Genomic DNA, 18,628 nt, shown 5'->3' on the forward strand with positions numbered 1-18,628 from the left:
TAGGCTACGCCTTAGTGTGCCAAGACAGTACAAACTGTACTGGCATCAGGCTATTCATATATAGTGAAGAGGGGTGGGAGTATCTCCAGAATAGGATCCCTCTGGTAATGACTCAGAGAGTGAGTCTTAGTTAACAAGTGCCTTTAATTACCCCCTCTCTGCCAGATGCTGTCAATAACAGATGAACATTCCCTGTTGGTTTACATGCAAACAGCAACACGTTTGATTACACAAGCTGGTTACTTAATTGTGTATAAACGCTGCCTAGCAGTTAAGAAGTCTTGACACAGATACCTGAAGGGTTTCCAGTACCGAACACAGAGACTTGTTTGTCTCTGTCATGGCGTGGCACATAATGTCCCAGCATTAGCCCCGGTTTACCGCTTCCAAAAAAGTCCCCTTTCAATTACTGTAAGTACATACTAACACCCTCAGCTAACACTTGAGTAGGGGAGGTGAAATAGGTGTGTATTAATGACATAGGTAGAAATTCAAAGAAATAGAAGACTGAAAGTGAAAAGGTTTAAACATGAAAGGCCTCCATTAAGTGCTGGCAACAGCTACATCATCGGTGGTTAAGGAAACGTTTGGGTCTGCGAGCGATGGTTCTGGGCAAGGGGGAGGTGTGTTGGAGCGGGGCCGCTGACCGGCACACCGTGGGCCCACAACAGGTGGTGGAAGCCCCATCTTAGATACCTCCCAACTCACAACACTTAGGTCAGGCCCAAATAGCTGATTACTTAAAGATGCACTACGCAGAAATCGCTCTGCCATTTCCTGGTTGCTAATTTTTTTTTTTTATAGTTTGCATAATTTTGTATAAAAAGAAAGTAAAAAACAAAACTTTTGGCTATACCAAAAGTCTATGCACCGCAAGAATATCATGGCTATAGGCCTATTTTCCCCCATTTTCCAATCTAATTGGACCACTGAGTAAAAATGGAAACCAGTCATAGAAGTGCTTTATGTAGGGATTATGCTGCTGTCAATCTCTCTTCTGCCATTTGTGTGGCCAACGAGCCCAGCATGTTAGCTCAGACTCCCTGTGCTTGTTGCTTTAATGCCGCTGTTTGCTCGAGACCACAGCTCTTAATCTGTCCACACACACCTCTCAGCAGAAGAAAGCAAACACACTGCGGCCCTAGCCAAGAATCTGGCCCACTCACTCACTCACTCACTCACTCACTCACTCACTCACACACACAACACACAGTGAAAAGCCCGGCCGATTGATTCACAAGACATTCATTCTAAAAGGAATTATCTTGTGTTACCAAAATAGGGTAAGATTTGTTAAATACAACATCTAAAAATTCGAACAAAAATGTGGGGGCAACACACGAAGAGGGAATGAATGAATCTGACAAGAAAGACAATCCATGATCTTTATCCTAAAAAACGCAGATTACAACATTTTAATTAATAGACATAGAACCGGTGTACCACAGGGTACAGTTCACTGGCCATTGGCGTTCCTGGGATCTGGAGCTGTGGCCTTGTTTACAAACCCAGATTCCTAATCTCTGCACAGTGACCTCAGAGTAAGCTCCAAACCTGCAGGCTGGTGCTGAACCCATTTACAGAGCATTCGGAAAGTATTCAGACCCCTTGACTTTTTCCAAATTGTTTTACGTTTCAGCCTTAGTCTAAAATGTATTGAATACGTCTCTCGTCAATCTACACACAATACCCCACAACGACAAAGCAAAAACAGAAATACCTTACTTAGAAAAGTATTCTGACCCTTTGCCATGAGACCCGAAATTGAGCTCAAGTGCATCCTGTTTCCATTGATCATCCTTGACATGCTTCTACAACTTGATTGGATTCCATCTGGGGTAAATTCAATTGATTGGACATGATTTGGAATGGTACACACCTGTCTATATAAGGTCCCACTGTTGACAGTGCATGTCAGAGCAAAAACCAAGCCAAGAGGTCGAAGGAATTGTCCATAGAGCTCCAAGACAGGATTGTTTTGAGGCACAGATCTGGGGAAGTGTAGCAAAACATGTCTGCAACATTTAAGGTCCCTAAGAACACATTAGCCTCCATCATTCTTAAATGGAAGAAGTTTGGAACCACCAAGACTCATCGGGGGAGAAGGGCCTTGGTAATGGAGGTGATCAAGAACCCAATGGTCACTCTAACAGAGTTCCAGTGACAGAAGGACAATCATCTCTGCAGCACTCCACCAATCAGGCCTTTATGGTAGGTACATGCCCACTTAGAGTTTGCCAAAAAAAGGCACCTAAAGGACTCTCAGACTGTTGCGAAAAGAGATTCTCAGACCGTGATGCAACCAAGATTGAACACTTTGGCCTGAATGCCAAGCGTCACATCTGGAGGAAACCTGCACCATCCCTTCGGTGAAGCATGGTGGTGGAAGCATCATGCTGTGGGGATGTTTTTCAGCGGCAGGGACTGGTAGACTAGTCAGGATCGAGGCAAAGATGAACGGAGCAAAGTACAGAGAGATCCTTGATGAAAGCCTGCTCCAGGACCGCAGACTGGGGCGAAGGTTCACCTTCCAACAGGACAACGACCTTAAGCACACAGCCAAGACAACGCAAGAATTTCTTCGGGACAAGTCTCTGTATGTCCTTGAGTGGCCCAGCCAAAGTCCGGACTTGAACCCAATCGAAAAACTCTGGAGAGACCTGAAAATAGCTGTGCAGCGACGCTCCCCATCCAGCCTAGCAGAGCTTCTTAGATTCTACAGAGAAGAATGGGAGAAACTTCCCAAATACAGGTGTGCCAAGCTTGTAGCGTCATACCCACGAAGACGAGGCTGTAATCACTGCCAAAGGTGCTTCAACAAAGTACTGAGTAAAGGGTCTGAATCCATGTAAATGTGATATTACCGTTTTTGCTTTGTCATTATGGGGTATTGTGTGTAGATTGATGAGGGGGAAAAAATGTTTTAATCAATTTTTGAATAAGGTTGAAACATAACAAAATGTGGAAAAAGTGAAGGTCTGAATACTTTACGAATGCACTGTATGGGCAATACAGGACTTAAAATTCTGAATGGACTTGCATTTGTGGTGAGCAGCAATGGCCATTCTCCAAATTGTTGTGCATTAGTTTTTTTTGCACCTGCACACAATGTACTAGTACAGGGTTCGATACTGCGACCAAAACAGTCGTATTTGCGACAGTTTGACTTTGCAGTGCGACACTGATTTTAAGTGGTCGCAAGAGTGCCATTGAACATTTTCCCTGGTCACGTTAGTTTTTAGCTCACAATTCGCTTTTTTAATCATCATGATTTATTCAAACAGTAAATGTGCAAATGACCAAAAATAAACCAACTTTATGAAGAGGCAACAACAGTACGGAAATGCCCGTCTGTGTCAGTGCTCAACATGGGATGTTTTGGAAACCCTCCGGGTCAGTCGATCATCCCGTCAGTGGCCAGCTTGAAGAGGTGCTGTTGCTTCTTCCCCACCCTGTCTGTGTGGGTGGACCATTCAGTTTGTCTGTGATGTGTACGCCGAGGAACTTAAAACTTTCCACCTTCTCCACTGCAGTCCCTTTGATGTGGATAGGGGGGTGCTCCTTCTGCTGTTTCCTGAAGTCCACAATCATCTCCTTTGGTTTGTTGACGTTGAGTGAGAGGTGCCCTCACCGCCAACCTGTATGCTGTTTCGTCATTGGTGATTTAGCCCACTACTGTTGTGTCGTCTGCAAACTTGATGAATGAGTTGGAGGCATGCATGGCCATGCAGTCGTGGGTGAACAGGGAGTACAGGAGAGGGCTGAGCACACACCCTTGTGGGGCCCCAGTGTTGAGGGTCAGCGAAGATGTGGTTTCCTACCTTCACCACCTGGGGGCGGCCCGACAGAAAGTCCAGGACCCAGTTGCACAGGGAGGGGTTGAGACCCAGGGCCTCCAGCTTGATGATGAGCTTGGAGGGTACTATGGTGTTGAATGCTGAGCTGTAATCAATGAACAGCATTCTTACATAGGTATTATTTTTGTCCAGATGGGATAGGTCAGTGTGATGGTGATTGCGTCATCTGTGGACCTGTTGGGGCGGTATGCAAACTGAAGTGGGTCTTGGTGGCAGGTAAGGTGGAGGTGATATGATCCTTGATTAGCCTCTCAAAGTACTTCATGATGACAGAAGTGAGTGCTACAGGGCGGTAGTCATTTAGTTCAGTTATCTTTGCCTTCTTGGGTACAGGAACAATGGTGGCCATCTTGAAGCATGTGGGGACAACAGACTGGGATAGGGAGCGATTGAATGTCCGTAAACACACCAGCCAGCTGGTCTGCGCATACTTTGAGGAAGCGGCTAGGGATGCCGTCTGGGCCAGCAGCCTGCGAGGTTTAACACGTTTAAAATGTTTTACTCACGTCAGCCACGGAGGAGAGGGGGCGCAGTCTTTGTTAGCGAGCCGCGACGGGGGCACTGTACTATCCTCAAAGCAGGCAAAGGTGTTTAGTTTGTCTGGAAGAGTGACGGTGTCTGTGATGTTTTTGTAGTCCATGATTTACGTCTCGTGTCTGAGCCGTTGAATTGCGACTCCACTTTGTCCCTATACCGGCATGTTGCTTGTTTGACTGCCTTGTGGAGGGAATAACTACACTGTTTATATTCAGCCATATTCCCAGACCTCTTTCCATGGTTAAATGCGGTGGATCGCACTTTCAGTTTCAGGAAGGCAGCCATCCATCCACGGTTTCTGATTAGGGTAGGTTTTAATAGTCACAGTGAGTACAACATCTCCAATGCACTTCTTTATAAACGCACTCACCGAGTCAACGTATAGGTCAATGTTGTTCTCGAAGGCTGACCGGAACATATTACAGTCCGCGTGATCAAAAAAGACTTGAAGTGTGACTTTCAATTAGTCAGACCAGCGTTGAATGGTTCTCGTCACTGGTACATCCTGTTTGAGTTCCTGCCTATAAGACGGTAGGAGCAAGATGGCGTCATGGTCAGATTTTCCAAAGGGAGGGCTTTGTATGCATCGCGGAAGTTAGAGTAGCAGAGGTCGAGAGTATTAGCCCTGCGTGTCATGCAATCAATATGCTGACAGAATTTAGGTAGCCTTGTTCACAAATTTGCTTTGCTAAAATCCCCAGCTACAATAAATGCAGTTTGCAGATATATAGTATCCAGTTTACATATAGTCCAGTAAAGTTCCTTGAGGGCCGACTTGGTGTTCGCTTGAGGGGGAATTTACACAGCTGTGACTATAACTGCCGAGAATTCTCTTGGTAGGTAAAATGGCCAGCATTTGATTGTAAGGAATTCTTGGTTGGGAGAGCAGAAGGACTTGAGTTCCTGTATGTTGTTATGATTACACCATGAGTCGTTAATCATAAAGCATACAGCCACGTGCTTCCTCTTCCCAGAGAGGTGTTTCTCTCTGTTGGCGCAATCACAGATTACAAAAGGGAATAGACGAGCCTACCAGACAAGCTTAATGCTTTCTATGCTTGCTTCGAGGCAAGCAACACTGAACCATGCGTGAGAGCACCAGCTGCTCCCGACGACTGTGATCACGCTCTGCGTAGTTGATGTGTGTAAGACCATTAAACAAATCAACATTCACAAGGCTGCAGGGCCAGACAGATTACCAGGACACATACTTTGAGCATGCGCTGACCAGCTGGCAAGTGTCTTCTCTGACATTTTCAACCTCTTCTTGACCCAGTCTGTAATACCTACATGCTTCAAGCAGACCACCACAGTCCCTGTGCCCAAGAAAAATTACCATTGTTGCACTCACATCTGTAGCCATGAAGTGCTTTGAAAGGCTGGTCATGGCTCACATCAACACCGTCATCCCAGACACCCTGGACCCACTCCAATTCGCATACCGCCCCAACAGATCCACAGTTGACGCAATCTCTATTGCATTCCACACCACCCTTTCCCACTGTCCTTTCCCAAAATTCTGTTTATTGACTACAACTCAAAGTTCAACACCATAGTGCCCTCCAAGCTCATCACTAAGCTAAGGACCCTGTGATTGAACAACTCCCTCTGTAATCGGATCCTTGACTTCCTGACGGGACTCCCTGTTCACCCACGACAGAGTGGCCGCACACGTCTCCAACACCATCATTAAGTTTGCCGAAGACATGACGGTGGTAGGCCTGATCACCAACAATGATGAGACAGCCTATAGGGAGGTGATCAGAGACCTGACAGTGTGGTGCCAGGACAACAACATCTCCCTCAACATCAGCAAGATAAAAGGGGATGATCGTGGACTTCAGGAAACAGAGGGTCAAGCACGCCCCCATTCACATTGATGGGGCTGAAGTGGAGCGGGTCAAGAGCTTCAAGTTCTTCGGTGTCCACATCACCAAGGATCTATCATGGTCCAAGCACACCATTGAGAGTATCTTGACTGGCTGCTTAAACGCTTGGTATGGCAACCACTTGGTACCAGGCGGTGTCAAAAATTGTCCAAGATTCCAGCCACCGAAGACAGACTCCTGAACAGAATCTACCCCCAAGCCATAAGACTGCTAAATAGTTTGTTAAATAGTTAACCAAATAGCTACCAGGACTATCTGCATTGACCCATTTAACTTATGACACATCGCATATGCTGCTGCTACTCTTTACTATCTGTCACGTTATTAGATATACAGTATGTATATACAGAGATTTCGGAAAGTATTCAGACCCATTCACTTTTTCCACATCTTGTTATGTTACAGCCTTATTCGAATGGATTAAATACATGTTTTTCCTCATCAATCTACACCCAAAGCCCCATAATGACAAAGCAAATACTGGTTTAGACATTTTTGCAAATGTATTAAAAATAAAAAACAGTAATAACTTATTTACATAAGTATTCAGACTTTGCTAGGTGACTCGAAATTGAGCTCAGGTGCATCCTGTTTTCATTGATCATCCTTGAGATATTTCTACAACCTGTGGTAAATATGATTGACTGGATATGGTTTGTAAAGCCCCACACCTGTCGAAGGAATTGTCCATAGAGCTCCGAGACAGGATTGTGTCAAGGCACAGATCTGGGGAAGGGTACCAAAACATTTCTGCAGCATTGAAGGTCCCCAAGAACACAGTGGCCTCCATCATTCTTGAATGGAAGAAGTTCGGAACCACCAATACTCTTCCTAGAGCTGGCCCCCCGGCCAAACTGAGCAATCGGGGGAAAAGGGCCTTGGTCAGGGAAGAGACCAAAAACCTGATGGTCACTCTGACAGAGCTCTAGAGTTCTTCTGTGGAGATGGGAGAACCATCTTTGCAGCAATCCACCAATCAGGTCTGTATGGTAAAGTGACCAGAAAGAAAGCCATGCCTCAGGTAAAGACACATGACAGCCCACTTGGAGTTTGCCAAAAGTCACCAAAAAGGACTCTGACCATGACAAACAAGATTCTCTGGTCTGATGAAACCAAGATTTAAATCTTTGGCATGAATGCCAAACATCATGTCTGGAGGAAACCATGCACTGCTCATCATCTGGCCAATACCATCCCTTCGGTGAAGCATGGTGGTAGCAGCGTCAGGGTTGTTTTTCAGCGGCAGAGACTTGGAGACTAGTCAGGATCGAGGCAAAGAAGAATGGAGCAAAATACAGATAACCTGCTCCAGAGTGCTCAGGACCTCAGACTGGGGCGAAGGTTCACCTTCCAACAGGACAAGCCTCAATGTCCTTGTGTGGCCCAGCCAGAGCCTGGACTTGAACCTGATCAAACATCTCTGGAGAGAACTGAAAATAGCTGTGTAGCGACGCTCCCCATCTAACCTGACATATCTTGAGAGGATCTGCGGAGAACAATGTGATAAACTCCCCAAATACAGGTGTGCCACGCTTGTAGCGTCATTCCCAAGAAGATTCGAGGCTGTAATCGCTGCCAAAGGTGCTTCAAAGTACCGAGTAAAGGGTCTCATGTAAATGTCATTTTATTTTGAAAAAAAAAATACTAAAAAATGTTTTTGCTTTGTCATTATGGGGTAGATTGATGAGGGGTAAAAATATTTAACACATTTTAGAATAAGGCTGTAAAATGTGGAAAAAGCCAATTTATCGTTACTCATTGTGTATCTATTATTACTTTTATTATGTGTTTTACTTTACAATTATTTATTTTCTTTCTCTCTGCATTGTTGGGAAGGGCGTGTAAGGAAGCACTTCACGGTTAGTCCACACCAGTTGTACACAAAGCATGTGACAAATAAAATGTGATTATAATGGAGCATAATAGGGAAGCCTGGAGCCAAGCACGTTAGTGTTACGCTAAAAGAGAACTGAAAGGAAACTGTGACAATGGGGGAGGGGGAGTAGTGGGTGGTCACAGTCGAAGTGGTACAGTATGCAGGTGGAGGGTAGAGGAGGAGTCTACCATGCCCTGCAGACATACTTACTATACGTAGAAGGTAAACTGCCGGAAATTCACAGGAATGGGGGTATCAGAACGTCAACAGTGATTTGGGTGCAAGATTTTCATCTAATAACATGTAGGCCTACTTTCTAGGGGAAAATACTGCATCTCCGGTACATCAGTGACTTCCATGAAGTTCCAAATGCGAAAGACGGAGAGAGACAAAATGTGACTGGCCTGGACACTCATCACTAAATCATGACATTTTTTTATATTCGAAGCTTTTAATTACAAAAGACAGACAAGGTCATTTTTCACTTGAAAAACCTCTGTGTGTGATCAGACATGCCCGTTACTAAATAAACAAAAGTCTTCTCCTTAAAATAAGCAACTATCCAATGCCAAACGCTATCATTTTAAACACAAAACGTTATAATATCCTCTAGCCATGGGCAAACAGCATGACGTGGATAAACGGCATTGGGAACTGTTTGAGGAATGACAAGTTCCGACATGACACTTTACAATGAGACCTTTGACAGCTCGGCATACAGACTGGGAGATTGATGGGCCTGCTCGGTTGAGGTGGGAAGTTCGAGGAAGCGGTTTTGACAAATGAAAAGTGAACGGTGCAAACTGCTTGAGCTTTCCACCTTGCGAATGCGTGTTGCTAAACTGAGCAAACACAATCCTTATCAACTTTGACCTGCTCCATAATTGAGCCGCCTTCTTCGTGGTCCTTTGTAGCTCAGTTGGTAGAGCATGGTGCTTGTAATGCCAGGGTAGTGGGTTCGAATCCCAGGACCCCCTATACGTAAAATGTATAGATGCATGACTGTTGGGAGATTTAGAAAAAAACATCTGCTAAATGACATATATATTGCCACACGGTGCGGTACGGCGTATTGTCTGTACCCCATTATAGCCGCTTCATGTTTCAGCAAGACCCAATACAACCTGCAAATATATCACTGCTGGTCATGGTCTGTATATCATATATTTTTTACCCCGTTTTTCCTCCCCAATTTCGTGGTATCCAATTGGTAGTTACAATCTTGTCCAATCACAGCAACTCCCGTACGGACTCGGAAGAGGTGAAGGTTGAGAGTCGTGCGTCCTCTTGAAACACAACCAAGCCGCACTACTTCTTGACACAATGCCCACTTAACCCGGAAGCCAGCCACACCAATGTGTCGGAGGAAACACAGTGCACCTGGTGACTGTGTCAGAGTGCACTGCGCCCGGCCCGCCACAGGAGTCGCTAGTGCACGATGGGACAAGGATATCCCTGCCGCCCAAACCCTCCCCTGATTTTAGAGTGTTTTTTGACCAAAAACAAAATGTTTTTATTTATTTTATATATAAAAACATTTTTTTGGGGGGGGGATGGGCTCAGCTGTAGGACTTGCCTCTAAACTACATAAATCATTGCATTCCAAACTCCATAAATCATTGCCTAAAAAAATATATAAAAAATATCAGCGAGAATGCTAAAAAGCATGAAGCCTGCCACACCCACCATAGATAGCATGGTTTTCTAATAAAAATATCTCAGCAGTGAAGGATACAGTCAAGTGCTGTTATTTCCTACAGTTCCAAGCCACGGTGCAACAGACAACCAAAACACTTTAAATGAAGGTGATGTGAGGTCTATGAGTGTAGCTAGCACCACTGGGTGAGTACCAAGCATTCCCTAAGGGCTAGAAGCTAGAATTTGTCCATTGCACCATCACCCCCTTCCCGCTCTAACAAATCATGGGGGAGAGGGAAAGGCAATTTAATTACAGTAGGTGTGTGCGTGATTTGATTTCTTTCAAACCATAATAACCCGGGATGTAATTTAGAACATTTGATGGGGCCGACAGCTGCCACTCAAAGCAAGTTGCTGGAGCTGCTGGAGGGCAGGCTGAGGCACCATACTTCGGTTTGCATCTCTTTCTCCAACAGGGAGAAAAATAAACGAAACTCCATTGATTACAGAGTTAGGAGAACCGATGACCTGATATAACCTAGTCCTCATGTGGTACAGTAATTTATATTAGGCCGAAAGTTCCAGTCTATGCGCTTTTTCACTACAAAGATAGGAGAGTAGTACGCTTCACAATAGACCACCTGATTATTGTATCACTCAAGTATGGCCTGATTCCTTCAGTCTAACTACTACAACATACCGTAAGTCATGGCCTGAGTAAGAATGCAAATTGAAGGACCTCAAAGTCCGTAAACTGAGAGGCAAAGCCAAAGAGACAGATACACTGAAGACAGTAAAACACAAAACAGTAATTAACTACCCAGAGTGTTCAGGCTGGCTGTTAGCCTGCTTGTTATGTTGTTACTAGAAATGCGCCCAGGCGACTGCTGCTAGATTTCTGCCAGGATACAAATCTGGAGCAAACCTAACTGGGGGAGGTGCCATGATCCAGCTCTGATCTGCAGCCCATTACACTCCTCTGCCCCGCCCACTTTGCTGGGTTTGGATGCCAAGCCAGGTAGGGTGCTTCTTTTTCTTGGCACACTAATTTACGCATGCTTAGTGAAAGTACAGGAAAAGTCAATCCAGGTGATGCTCTCCTAGTCAGAGTAAAGTCCTGCAACGCTATAACAAGTTATTAATCCACAGCATTCTTGTTTCAGGAGAAGTCTCAGAACATCCCTATCGCTTTACTCTTTTTATATTCACCACTACAAAACATCAGACACGCTTTAATATGTGTTTTTCAGAGATCAAGACCATTCTGTGAATACGCCTAACAGAATAGCCTCACACATCTTTTCTGTTCTGTTTTGTGTAAATGGGACATAGTGTAAGACTGCAATTATGCTATTAGAAACCATCTGGTGGTGGCTTGTAGTTACAAAAATCATGTACGTTTATTGGACATGAAAAAGGGAAAGCCATAACTTGGATGGCCGTTAGGTCATTCTTGTCGCAACGTCAGAGTAATCCTCATACCCAACCGAGACTGTGCTGGAAGTGGTATTGGAGGGCCAGTAGGAGGCCCTCCAATATATACCAATGACCCAGGGCAGAGATTGGGATCATTGCCCTGTGTTGGGTTCCGTCTTTCAGATGGGACGTTAAATGGGTGTTCTGACACTGTGGTCACTAAAGATCCCATGGCACTTATAGTAAGAGTAGGGGTGTTAACCCTGGTGTCCTGCCTATCTATCTATCTATACGCACACACACACACACACACACAGTTGAAGTCAGAATTTAACATACACCTTAGCCAAATACATTTAAACTCAGTTTTTCACAATTCCTGACATTTAATCAGAGGAAAAAATCCCTGTCTTAGGTCAGTTAGGATCACCACTTTATTTCAAGAATGTGACATGTCAGAATAATAGTAGAGAGATTTATTTCAGGTTTTATTTATTTCATCACATTCACAGTGGGTTAGACGTTTACATGCTACCAAATACTAATTGAGTGTATTGCCTTTAAATTGTTTAACTTGGGTCAAACGTTTTGGGTAGCCTTCCACAAGCTTCCCACAATAAGTTGGGTGAATTTTGGCCCATTCCTCCTGACAGAGCTGGTGTAACTGAGTCAGGTTTGTAGGCCTCCTTGCTCACACACACTTTTTCTGTTCTGCCCACAAATCTTCTATAGGATTGAGGTCAGGGCTTTGTGATGGCCACTCCAATACCTTGACTTTGTTGTCCTTAAGCCAATTTGCCACACCTTTGGAAATATGCTTGGGGTCATTGCCCATTTGGAAGACCCATTTGTGACCAAGCTTTAACTTCCTGACTGATGTCTTGAGATGTTGCTTCAATATATCCACATCATTTTCCTACCCCATGATGCCATCTACTTTGTGAAGGGCACCAGTCCCTCCTGCAGGAAAGCACCCCCACAACATGATGCTGCCACCCCCGTGCTTCACGGTTGGGATGGTGTTCTTCAGCTTGCACGCCTCCCCCTTTTTCCTCCAAACATAACAATGGTTATTATGGCCAAACAGTTCCATTTTTGTTTCATCAGACCAGAGGACATTTCTCCAAAAAGTACGATCTTTGTCCCCATGTGCAGATGCAAACCGTAGTCTGGCTTTTTTATGGCGGTTTTGGAGCAGTGGCTTCTTCCAGGCTGAGCGGCCTTTCAGGTTATGTCGATATAGGACTTGTTTTACTGTGGATATAGATACTTTTGTACCCGTTTCCACCAGCATCTTCACAAGGTCCTTTGCTGTTGTTCTGGGATTGATTTGCACTTTTCGCACCAAAGCACGTTCATCTCTAGGAGACAGAACGCATCTCCTTCCTGAGCGGTATGACGGCTGCGTAGTCCCATGGTGTTTATACTTGCGTACTATTGTTTGTACAGATGAACGTGGTACCTTCAGGCATTTGCAAATTGCTCCCAAGGATGAACCAGACTTGTGAAGGTCTACAATTGTTTTTCTGAGGTCTTGGCTGATTTCTTTTGATTTTCCCATGATGTCAAGCAAAGAGGCACTGAGTTTGAAGGTAGGCCTTGAAATACATCCACAGGTACACCTCCAATTGACTCAAATTATGTCAATTAGCCTATCAGAAGCTTCTAAAGCCATAACATCATTTTATGGAATTTTGCAAGCTGTTTAAAGGCACAGTCAACTTAGTGTATGTAAACTTCTGACCCACTGGAATTGTGATACAGTGAATTATAAGTGAAATAATGACTTGTGTCATGCACAAAGTAGATGTCCTAACCGACTTTCCAAAACTATAGTTTGTTACCAAGACATTTGTAGAGTGGTTGAAAAGTTTTAATGACTCCAACCTAAGTGTATGTAAACGTCCGACTTCAACTGTATATACCCCAAAAATATATGGGGGATTAGAAATGATGCAGACAATTACATTGATGGAAGCTGATCCAGCACCTAAAAAATAAAAAAAATAAAAGCAACAGTAGCCTATGTGAATAATATGAATATCAAGTAATAGGCCGGAAATTTCCCATAAAGCTTTGAGACAAGAAGACATTCTGAATGCATTCATGTACAAGAAAAGCTGTGCAAGTTAGGCCTGACTGTTAACACAAGTGCCTTGTTTTAATAGTCCCTACTTACCTGTTAATATATTGTTTTCATAAAGAGGAATTTTAAGAGGGAGAGCATTTAAAAGCAGACATCTGTTGTTTATGTTATTCAAGCCTGGCGTGTGATCCAAGGTATTTGGCTGTAGATGGAGGATGACTGTGCGTGTGGCGCTAGATTCCACTCTCTGACACCCCAGGCACATTCACATACAGTACTTCTTATTTTACCACAGATAACGACTGAGCAAATCAAAAAGTCTGGTGATGCAGGGTGAGCATGTGACTTGGGCTTATTAAGATATTGATCAAGTACAGGTGGGATAGTTAAGGTGGTGCAGCTGGCAAAGAGGAAACCAGAATTTGAGTATAAAAGGCCAAAGGGTGTGGTGGATGCTTGGACAGAGACGATTAGGTAGCAAACTACAATCATATCATTATGAGTGAATATGAGTGTATCGTTGTAGGATATTTTAAATGAGATCTCATGCCAAAACAAGTCAGAGTTTTGGAGCTGTTCCATTGAACATAGAAATAAAGGCATTTCAAATACTATGAACATTTCCTTGTTTTTTTCTATGAAATCATTCTGATGTGTGAATTTCCCCCTTGTATCTGAAACAACCAACATGTGACGATGCCAGAGAGAAAGATGGGACTCACCCTCCTTCACTCTCAGCCCCCTCCTCTGAGCTTTGGCCTTCAGCTCTGGCTACTCTCCTCCGGCGTGTGGGTATAGTGCGGTTTGGTGGGCCTGCCCTGATGCGAGCCACGCCCCCCTCGGCCCCGCGTCCTCTCAGCTCATCCCTCACGTGGTCCTGCAGCTTTGGGATGGCACTCTTTAGCGCCCGCACCTCATCTTTCAGTTCTGACACACACTGGATCAGGGCTCCGAGACGATCTAGAACCTCAGCCTGACCCAGCATTCCCCCCACCACCATACTGGCTCCAGCCGCCCGCTGGTCATTACTGCTGAGGTACTGCTCACTGTGTCCACTCTGTGGCATGGCCCTCCGGCTGTTGTACAATGCCACGGCACCCAGGCTGAGGCCAGCCGCTCCAGCCAACACACCCAGGACCAGAACCTTGTTGTCTGATGACTGGGCCATCGTGCCAACCTGGAGAGAATGAGGAGGAATGAAAATGATGCATATTAATAATGAATTTGCTCTGTTGTGCAGGGACAACTTCTGATTTTAGGAATTGTTTACTTGAGTATCCCGCAGCAGAGAAAGTAGCATTGCAAAAAGTTCATCAGAGTTGACTGAGCAAGGAGCTGAGTTGGTCGGCCCTTAGCTCGTTACTTGCAGAGTTTGACCTCTTTGATCTTAAACCAATCTGCACCTCCATTCTAATCATTAACACGTCCAATGTCCATTTCCTACTAGTCTACATGACAACTGATTTGATAGTTCCTGTCACACGAGCAGCTAAATTCTCTGTGCCTATTAAATAATACAATTTAGGCCATTTGGCTAAGCTCTTAACTGTTTCCACAAACACTGGGCAAAGACCTGCGGATAAGGCCTACAGCTAAAGGGGACCTCAAGCCCATTAAGGACACTTAATCAACAGACAAATCAGGGCATTGTTTAGGACAGTATAGTAAGATAATTGATTGGGTTAGCTGTCAAATGTGGAGAGCCTCAGCTGAAAAGTCAAGCAAACTAGTTTGAGGTATAGAAATGTAGCAAAGTAAAAAGCCACTTAACTTCTGAAACCCACCAGCCAGTGACAGATTGAGAAAGTGACCTAGTGACTAGTAGCAAGCTGTCAAGATAAAGCTGGCAACGTCATGGGGAGGGATTAGTCACTCTCCTGTTGGATCCTCCCATTCATCTCAGTGTTAGACTAGCTAGTTACGTTTCCACGAAGGACTAACGTTAACAGGATTAGTTAGCTAGCTAACACTTGAACCAGTACCTGGGCTTGAAGAGACAAGATCTCATCTGACGCCCAGGGATCCTTCAATTCAAAGTCCCATCAACCAGCTCTGCAAACGTTATGTCAAAATACGTTCGGTACTCACCAGAATATTGAGTTTTGCAGAGCAACTATCGTCAATACCGCCGTTCCGTACGGGATGTAGTTCCAAAAAAAAGGTCTAAATAAAATTAAATCAATGACCTTTCGGGATTGTGGAACCTAGAGCCTTAGATTTGGCGCATGCGCACTTGGTCAAAAACAATAATTTTAATGTAGACCTTTTTCGGAAGTAACGGCAGTAATGACAATAGATGCTCGGCGAAAGTCTATATTTTGGTGAGTACCGGTCGTATTTTCACGTCATAACGTTTGCAGAGCTGAATTTAAGGATCCTGGATCTCGTCTCCTCAAGCCTACTGGTTCAGCTAACACTCAAGCTAGTCAGTTAGCGAGACAGAATAATGTCAAAGAAAGGGCATGTAATGGCATGGACAGAGCCACCAAGCTTGCGAACTAATGCCTGGCAATGGTGTTCACGATGTGTTGTTTAAATAACTACACAGAGAAAATAGATCGCTAGCTTAAGTAGCTTTAGCTCAACATTAAGCAGTGTATTTGAGTGTGGCACCCTTATGCTATCGCATAGTTGTGGACTTGACTATAGTTAAATGTAAAACACTTTAATTAAGGTTCAATAAAATAATATTCATTAAACTCCAAAAAAAGGTAGAAATTGTAGCTGTCATTGACCTTACTGCGGAGAAGCGAGCAGTCTCTGTACACCTGTAGTTTGAGTATTATTTATGTGCAACAACCAAATATTCCGTCTTATCAGGAGAGGTTGATACACCATCGAAATGTTCCGACCTCAACCGCAATGACTGTGTCAGTTTACCGATCAAGGTAGGGTGATATGGTGATACTTTTTAACGCATCAAACCTGTCAAGTCCTTTGATGATTATGGCATTTGCAATGGAACAAAGTAACAACCTGAAAACCGTACTACATGTGTTCCTCTACAATTCAGATAGAAGCGAGTAGCCACACCATTTTTATTATTGTTCACTACCCATCACGGCCGATTGTGATACAGCCGGGGATCGAGGAATCGAACCAGGGTCTGTAGTGACGCCTCTAGTACTGAGATGCAGTGCCTTAGGCCACTGTGCCAATTCTGTAAAAAAAAACATTGATTGGGTAGTCATTGGGAGTAAGCTATCCCTGATATTAAATGTGTTTATATTTAGCTGTCTGCTATATACATTTTCTGGATATTATTAACCCCAGATATCTCACATAATTATTGTATCATTCATTCAACCCACTGGACAGTGGGTACAGATGCCAGTTCAACGTCTAGTTTTGATCGAGTTACCAACTAACGTGAATTAAACTTAAAATCAACCAAACATTTTCCCATCTCATTGGAATTTGTTTAAAAGTTTGTTGAAAAAAAATACTAAATTCCCCTACATTGATGACTTTTTGAAAATCCAATCCGTTTTCCACAGAACATCATCACATTGAATTATTTTTGTTGAAATGACGTGGAAACCTTGATTCAACCAGTTTTTGCTCAGTGGGAAGGGTCCATGTGGCGTTTAAACTAACAATAATATTGTGGTCTTTGATCCTACAATGATGGACTATTGCGTTTCCAAAACATTTCAGAGGTTGAGGTTTAAAGATCTGCTGGAAAACAGAGACTGTCATGTAATAGATTTGAGCAAAAGACTAATCCAGTGGCTCAACTGAACGGCCAAAGTACACTCCAACAACAACAACCCCCATGTACCTCTGTGTTAACTAGGTTGAATACCAGACTGCACCCTGAGAACAGTCAATGAGATCAGTCTCTGAATCCATTGACAAATCAGTGTAATATTATCTTAATGAAAATAGCATTTTTACAGAATAAAGTTATTTCAGAATATAGGTTCAAGGAAGCCTACAGCTGAAATTCCATAATCACAAAAATCAGTCCCCATTAGGCCATGCTTTTTTCATGTTATTGACCAACTTGAAAAACACCCCTTATTCATTTAAACTGGATAAGAAGATGAATACATTGCAAAAAACAATGGCAACTCACCTCCAAAAGGGATTTTTGTCTCTCTGTGGGAGCTGTTCTCACACTGTGCCCAGACAGAGTGTGTACGAGGGAGGATCACAAATGCAGTTAATCTGATCAACTTTGAACCTGCAGTCAGTTCAAGCGGCGCTGTCCTCGTCAGCTTTTCCTTTCAGGGTTATAAAAGGGTGTTTAATTTCTACCTTTATTTAACTAGGCAAGTCAGTTAAGAATTAATTCTGATTTTCAATTACAGCCTAGGGTTAATGGTGGGTTCTGCCCCTGCCTTGTTCAGAATGACTGATTTTAGTTTTTTGTTAACAGATTCTTTGTCAGCTCAGGGATTCGATCTTGCAACCATTCGGTTACAAGTCCAACGCTCTAACCACTAGGCTACCTATGCGGTGCTATAGCAGTAAAATTGAAATGTTGGTATTTCAAACAGATTCTGTACAGTAGGAACATTATGTACTGTGAAACATCAGACACAACAGAGTGGTAGGATCAGATTGTAAAAAGTGTAGTATTTAAAAATAATAAAAAAAATATATATCTTTTTTTTTTTGGTGCAAAATAGCCCACACGATTGTTCTTTGTCTGTCACAACATCACTTCAGTTTGCTTATCTCCTGGATAATCTGCCCACCATATTTACATTTCACCTGCACCACGGTAATGCTGCTACAGGGCTCAAAGTACTCATTGGAAGATTTCAATCAAGCCCCTTTAAAATTATATTTACATAATACATACAGATACACAATTGCCTGTCTCAATTTGATGACTTAACCTTTTTTTAAATAATTTGAATAACATGGATTTCATAACCATAACCTTGAAAGATAATGTGCTTTGTTTAACCAACCCAAAATGATTTTGGAGGTTGTGTGATTCTACAGAAGTGGTGCAAATTGCAATCCCACCCCTACAAAAACTTTATGTTATACCCTTCCCCAGATACATGCCTATTTTAAAAAAACAGTTAAGTCTCTTAATTAGGACATGTATTTACATACTAGGTTCTAATTCAATCAAAGGCAATAACAAATATATATTTTAATTAATATAGTACAAAGTCATTGTTTATACATCTATTTTTATTGAGAGGTGTGTGTCCGAAACCCTAACTCTTCATGTTAATAAAAGATAAATAAAGCAATTCATGATTTTTGAAGAAAAAATAAAATGCATTATTATTTCAATAGATCATCTTGAGTTGTTCTATTATTACATTCAAAGATACTGATCTATTTAGTAATTTTGTATATCTTT

At 43.2% G+C, this 18,628-nt stretch overlaps 1 protein-coding gene across 1 annotated transcript in view; it reads right to left on the reverse strand.

Moving 5' to 3' along the window:
• The window catches only part of LOC106576802 (regulator of microtubule dynamics protein 2), a 55,894-nt gene extending 39,836 nt beyond the window's left edge, over positions 1 to 16,058 (reverse strand). Inside the window, exons 1-2 of the mRNA XM_014154228.2 lie at positions 16,040 to 16,058; positions 14,022 to 14,476 (exon numbers count right to left, since the gene is read on the reverse strand). Coding sequence (XP_014009703.1) covers positions 14,022 to 14,467 — 446 coding nt within the window. The 5' untranslated portion in view covers positions 14,468 to 14,476; positions 16,040 to 16,058. The remainder of the gene's footprint in view (positions 1 to 14,021; positions 14,477 to 16,039) is intronic.
• Between the last annotated feature and the right edge of the window lie 2,570 nt (positions 16,059 to 18,628).

The sequence above is a fragment of the Salmo salar genome, chromosome ssa18, assembly GCF_905237065.1.
Source record: "Salmo salar chromosome ssa18, Ssal_v3.1, whole genome shotgun sequence".
Classification (NCBI taxonomy): Eukaryota; Metazoa; Chordata; class Actinopteri; order Salmoniformes; family Salmonidae; genus Salmo; species Salmo salar.